This window comes from Octodon degus, unplaced genomic scaffold (genome assembly GCF_000260255.1).
Source record: "Octodon degus isolate 3935 unplaced genomic scaffold, OctDeg1.0 scaffold00004, whole genome shotgun sequence".
Classification (NCBI taxonomy): domain Eukaryota; kingdom Metazoa; phylum Chordata; class Mammalia; order Rodentia; family Octodontidae; genus Octodon; species Octodon degus.
The window spans coordinates 29,114,273-29,120,835 of record NW_004524580.1 but is presented as its reverse complement, the minus strand read 5'-3'; the positions used below and the strand labels follow the sequence as shown (position 1 = coordinate 29,120,835).

The 6,563-nt window shown below is 44.9% G+C and overlaps 1 protein-coding gene across 5 annotated transcripts in view; it reads right to left on the bottom strand.

The window, feature by feature from the left end:
• Positions 1-6,563, bottom strand: part of Nr1h4 (nuclear receptor subfamily 1 group H member 4) — an 86,144-nt gene that overhangs the window by 1,257 nt on the left and 78,324 nt on the right. For all 5 annotated transcript variants that reach the window (XM_004623832.2, XM_023716741.1, XM_004623833.2 and 2 more), the window contains one exon: positions 262-375. In XM_004623832.2, coding sequence (XP_004623889.1) covers positions 262-375 — 114 coding nt within the window. The remainder of the gene's footprint in view (positions 1-261; positions 376-6,563) is intronic.

The following is a 6,563-nucleotide window of genomic DNA, read 5'->3' as shown; positions in this document are numbered from 1 at the left end:
AAAAAGAAAAAGAAAAATCCAATGTTTGGCCCAAGGCTCAGTACGTGGAACGCGTCCCTGGTGCCCTTCCTGAATGCTGAGTGTAGTGTTTAGAAGTCCAAGATGTTTGCTAACATGTTAACGTTGGTTCAGCTAGAATGGTGTATTGTAGGCCATTTTAATTTTTCTCTAAGTTTCTATTTTCTAAATATTATTGGATAAGCAATATTACAACTTGAGGGAGAAAAATGACATAAGACCGAAATGCACCCCTGCAGTTACCTGGCGAGAGGATGACAATGGCTGTGAGCAGGGCGTACTCTTCTTGGGTCATTTTCAATTCTCCGACACTTTTATAAAAACTAAACATGGGTGTGATGTATTCATCAGAGATACCTGTGCAGAAACATTGAAAAGTCGCAGGGTTAGAGTAAAATTGTCAAGTCACTGCAAAGTGTAAAACTGAAAACACATTACACATACGCACATACGCACACCTTCGGATGCACACCTTCAGCTAATGACTGCATATTACCTGCCTTGGCCAAAGACAGGTGCTGTAAAGGGAAACGGTTAACGAAATCCTCAAGACAGCCTGACCATGATGTATGTCTTTGGTTTCGGCAGGCGCTGTTTCAGCCACAACTGTCGGACAGTGAGTGATAACGCCCTTGAATCACCAGCCAGAGTTTTACCACCTTCGACATGGGGCTTTGTCCTTATATTAGCGTCTCTAATGGCATTTTATGTAACTAAAGAGTTGGTTTTCCATCCAGCAATATAAACAGCACTGTTTAATAAGTAGTCCAGGCTTTTCTTGTTTAATCAAAGGGTTCTAATGGCTAGCTGCTGTACCGTGCCTGCCGGCCCAGTTACCCTCCTAGGCCTCAGACTTGGCTCTTTCTCCAAATTCTGTGTGTTCAACATCAAAGATACTATGTACAGAATGAAACCCTCTTCTCTCTCCAAACCCACTCTTCCCTGTATCCCCTGCTCAGGGACTGGTGTCCTTATCCACCCACCTGTGCAGGCCTGACAACTGAGGCCAGGGGCCCAGCCTTGGGATTTTACCCCTCTCTTCTCCATGGTTCCTTGCACTGACAGTTTAAGCTCGAATCTCTTTCCATCTGGGGTTCCTGCCATCGCCTCCTCCCTGGTCTTCGTGCCTTTAGTCTGTTCCTGTTCAATCCATCCTCTAGTCAGACACCAAAATGGTCTTTCTAAACTTCAGGCAACCCCCACCCCACCCCATCCCAATGTGTAGACATCTTTAATAGCACTCCATACATTTTGGCATGAAGTTTTAATTTTCCTCCTTTTAAGTTGCCCCTGCCTGACTCACCACCCACGACGGTAGTGCATAGGAGTTTGTGTTTACTGAACACTCATTATGTATTAGGCCCTCTTTAAAGTACTTCTTACACTGCAATTACTTTTACCTTTCTAACACCCCACGTGTGCATACAGAGGTGCAGCACAGAACTTGCCGGAACAGAGAGCTAGTGAGAGGGAGGGCCTGACAGCCTTTGACTAAACTGCCCTTCTGTTGTGCGACCTCGTAGCCAGCAGCTCACAACTCCTGCACACGCGGTCTGTCCACTTGGAGTGTCCTGTTTTTCCTCCCCAATCCAGCTTACTCCTCTTCCTAAACTGAAGCCTTCTTCGTGTCACTTTCTCCTCGCACTGAGCCTGCTATGTGCATGGCACCACTGCAGAAGAACCTTTGGCTGGGGACCCAAGGAAGCAGAGGCCGGGGACGGGACTTGGGGATGAACTGGGGTGAGGATGGGCTTTCCACAATTGGTCAGGATGAAAACAGCCTGCTCTGTTCCCTCCCCAACCAGATCTAAAAGCAAACCAGAATTTTTCTTGATGCTTAAGAGTCTAATTATCAAGCTGGGCCCAGTAGCACACACCTGTCACCCTAGCATTCAGGAGGCTGAGGCAGGAGATTGCTAGCTTGAGGCCAGCCTGGGCTACACAGCAAGTTTAAGGCTACACCTTGGGTGCAAATCAAGGCCCTGTCTCAGAACAACTAAAACAAAGACTGGAAGTATCACCTAACTTTAAACTTAACTGAGAGAGAACTTATAAGAAATCTTGAATCTTCATCTTTAGAAGGATCTGAGAAATCTTCCCAAATGGAGCCCTTTCTCTTCTCTGTCAGCAGACCCCACTCTCTCCCCCTTGGACTTTAGCTTCTTTAGTTGACCCTAGTGGGCTTTCTGAACAATCGAGTCTTTGTTCAGGAATGTGGGGATGACGTCATCTGGAAGAGTGTCCTTTATCCAGCTGTCACCAAGCGAGCTAAGTCCATCTGACCAAATTGGATGCAGAGGATTGGAATATTTGAGTCTGGGGACACCAGTCCTGCCTTGCATGAAGCAGTGGTTAAGATTTTGGGATTTTGAGGCTATAATAAGTGACATAAGTCAAACATACAAAGTTACATATTGCATTATTCCCCTCATAAGCAAAATCCAAAATATGAATAAATTAAAGAAAAATGAATAAATTAAAGATTAAAAATAAAATAAGACTTCTGGGGGATGGGGAGGGGGCCAAGAAAAAGAGGAAGGGCAGAGGGCCCGGGGTGGGGATGGAAATGATGCCGAGAGGTTGCGTGTCCCCCCAAGTGAATGTCAACATCATGCATAGAAGACATATAGTAATCATTTTTTGAAAAGTGACTGTGAGCCATCGCTGAGTTTGAAATCTTTCTTCATGAACTGGCCTTGGCCATATTACTTGGTCTTTTTTTTGTTTGCTTGTTTGGCAGAACTGGGGATTGAACTCAGGCCCTTGCACTTGCCAGGGAAGTGCTTCTTCCACTGAGCCATCTCCCATCTCCTACTTAGTCTTTTTAAACTGTAATTTTTTCACCTGTGCTGTAAATTACATAACAGCATTAAATGCAGTAATATGAAGCGAGCCCCCCTAATAAATAAGACAGCTCATAATCATTATTCAGAGGGCTTGAACTAACAAATTAGTTCATTGTAATCTCAGTTCATTTTATCTTAGATTAACTCTGTATGCTTTTGTCTCTATAAAGTTATTTTGAATTTATTTGTTTGTTTATTTGGTACAGTGTTTGCTAAGCAACTCAGACTCTGAGTGATCCTCCCATCTCAGCCTCCCCAGTGCTGGGGTTACAGGCGTGCGCCACCATGCCAGGTTTCAGTGGCCGGCTCAGTGCAGGGCCAGCATGACTGACGCAGTACTGGGAATCAAACCCTGGTCCTAGCGCTTGCCAGGCGAGTGCTTAGACCACCGAGCTATCTTCTCAGCCCCTTGATTTTATTATTTTTCTAAAGCACATTCTGCATGGTGCAGGAGACAAACATAAATTAACTGGTCAGCAATTTGCCTCAGCATTTTTTCTAGATATTAACAGTAAGCTAAGATCTCTATTCTCTTGAAGAGCTTTCTGTTTTGCTTTCAAATCTTTAGGCTTCCTTCAGACAATCAGTTGTGTAAGGAAACCAATGCCTTCTACAGTCAGTTTCAGTTACCTAAAATAGTAATTCAAGGCTGTGCCATAACTTTAAATAGTACCTGAGGTTTGGAGAAAGTATTCGAAGCAGCTGATCTGAAGCTGTTCAATGATCTTTAATTCCTTAATTTCCAACTTCACTTGTGTTTCTAAATCCCCAGTTGTCCTTCAGAAAGATTACTTCCATTAGCTTGTTTATTGTAGTTGATAATGTTTACAAAACATTAGGTTAAGATGTTCGTATGACTTTCATCTTGTGCATGTTATATAAGCCAGGAGTAAATACAGAGAAATGTAAAAAGTATGTAATAGAAACTTTTCAAAAGCAGTTTTCCTATAGAAGAAATCGCATGTAACTATGCCTTGGGAATCAGAGCCAGCAGTCATAATCAGACCCAGCAGGGGAGCAACCCAGAATTCGAGAAGTGTAACAACAACACCATCCTGAAGGGGGCAGGCTTTTCCTGTTTTCCGCTTCGTCTCTGTTCCGACACGCTCGGTTAACATTTGCTTAGCACCAATTAGCTGAGTTTTGGTCACAAGAGGGGGCTATTTTCTAACTCAACTATAAAGACGGTCAGGGAAATTTGGACTCGTTAAAAACAACTTTAGAAAAAGATAAGAAAAAGAAAAACCTTGTAAGTTTCTGTTCTGCTCCTGTTTATTTCTTTCCCTTGTTTAAAGAGACCTGCGGTTGATGAATTCATTATTGAATGGTCATAGTTTCTCACAGAATGACCATCTGATAGAATCAACGGGATCCTCTTTTAGTTTGTCTTAAACGTCTTTCCTTAAATTCATGTCTTTAATTAGAAACAAAAATAAGGCAGAGCTTTATTAATACGTGTGTGTATTGTGTACAAGGATGCGTATCATACAAGGCACGTTTCCTGATGCTTTGACTATTTCTATAGTATTTATTGTAACAGACAGTCCCCAGATAGAGGATCTTGTTTAAAATGACACAGTCTAGAAATGACACCATTCCGCGGCACAGAGGTTAAGTAGAAGCCCCTGACCTGGCCTGCACGAGGCCGCATCCGCTTCGGGCTCTGCCTTTACACTGGGCTCTGCACCCCAACAGTTTCCTGTGAAGCAATGGTACCCACGCTTCCAGGATCCTGAAGCTCACGAGGTTGCAGTTTACTGACCCCACCCCGCCCACACCGGCTGCCTGCAGGGTCCAGGCCCAGGTGCAGCCGCTGTTGCTGATGCCCTAATTGGTCTGGGTCGGGGTAGTCAGGGACCCAGCGTGCTTCTAGCGAAGGAGATTGAAAGGGGGCTACCGGAAGCTCTAACAGGTTTCCAGGCTGGGACTAGGGGAAGCCATCACCTCCCCCCTGGTCTCCTTTGGTCAAGGTCACATGAGGAGGCAACACCTGCAGTGGTTGAGGCCATTGGGAGGCCCACCAGAGGACTCTCAGGATAAAAATCACTGCACCAAGGACAGCAGAGCACAGAGATGAGGGTGAGGGTGACGGGGCTGCTGATGGTTGCTGAGCCCTGAATGAAACAATTCTGGGCCATCTGTCCTCTGGGGTTCTGGGTCTGAGCTCTCGCCTCTCTTTATTTCTGAAAGCTATGTTGACTTATCGTCTCTGTTATTGTCAGCCAAGAACTTTTTTTTTTTTTTTTTTTTTTTTTTTTTTTGTGGTGGTACCAGGGATCGAACTCGGGACCTTGCACTTGCCAGGCAAGCACTTATTCCACTGAGCTATCTCCCCAGCCCCCACCCAAGAACATTCTGACAGCTTCCCTCCTGAGATACACTGTCTCACATCTGGGTTCTTCTTCCCTCCATACAATGCAGGAATCTTACTAGTGGAAGGCCAGTTCCAAGGCCGAGTTTAAATTTTTCTTTTCTTTGGTTCCTGCCCTGTCACAGTGAAGCAGAATTAGCTGTGGGATGGTGGCGGAGGCCCCTCGGGGTTGAGCCCAGGCCTCACGCATGCTAGGCGAGAGCTCTACTGCTGAGCTATGTCATGAGCCTTTTTAACTTTATTTTTGAGACAGGGTTCCAAGTTGCCCAGGCTGCCTCAAACTTGTGATCCTCCTGCCTCAGCCTCCTGAGCAGATGGGATTAGAGGAGTGCACGAGGCTAATGAGTTGCTTTCTTCCCCCACATTCAGTTCTATCACGCTATCACAATTCATATCTCTCCTCCCTGGAGTATGAAACACTACATAAATTTTATGAGTGTAGGAGACAATTTGTCCATCCACAGTGACTGGCCCACAAAGACAGCTCCACAGATGTTTCTTATTCACCTCTGTATCACTAGTAATTAGCGTCCTCATGATAGCATCATTGTGATAGCATCCTGGTGATAGCATCCTAGTGATCACATCCTCATGATAACATCCTAGTGATGGCATCCTGGTGACAGCATCCTCATGATAGCACCCTGGTGATAGCATCCTCCTGATAGCATCCTAGTAGTAGCATCCTCCTGATAGCATCCTGCTGATAACATCCTCATGATAGCAGCTAGTGATAGCATCCTCCTGATAGCATCCTAGTGATAACATCCTCCTGATAGCATCCTAGTGGTAGCGTCCTGGTGATAGCGCCCTCATGATAGCCTCGTCATGATAGCCTCGTCATGATAGCACCCTAGTGATACAGCAGTGTCTGCTAAGTTAGGCAGCTGTGTGCTTTTCTAATCCTTGTGAGAAATGTGCATAGTTCACAAGGTGTTGGGATAAGAGATGTGGTTAAGACAATGTACACATTTCTTTGGTGTGAAATACACAAAACATTTCAGCCAGGAAACTCTACCAAATGGGTTATTAATTCCCGTGCTCTTGGCTCTAAGGGGGAAAAGTTGCAATCAAGCCAGCAACTCAAAAAACTACTTGTAAGACAAAATCTTTAATACATAACATCGTTCTCATCATTCCTAGTGCTCAAAATCATCTGGGCAAGTTAGGTCACCCTGGTGCTTCGAGCTTATCAGAACTCAAGTTCCAGGTTCATCCAACACATTTCACCAGGACGTGTCTGTGTACCTGCTCTGCTGCAAGCAGTGCTAGAAGCACAAAACCTCCAGCACTGAACAGATTAATGGAAGAGCTAGACATGAAAATAA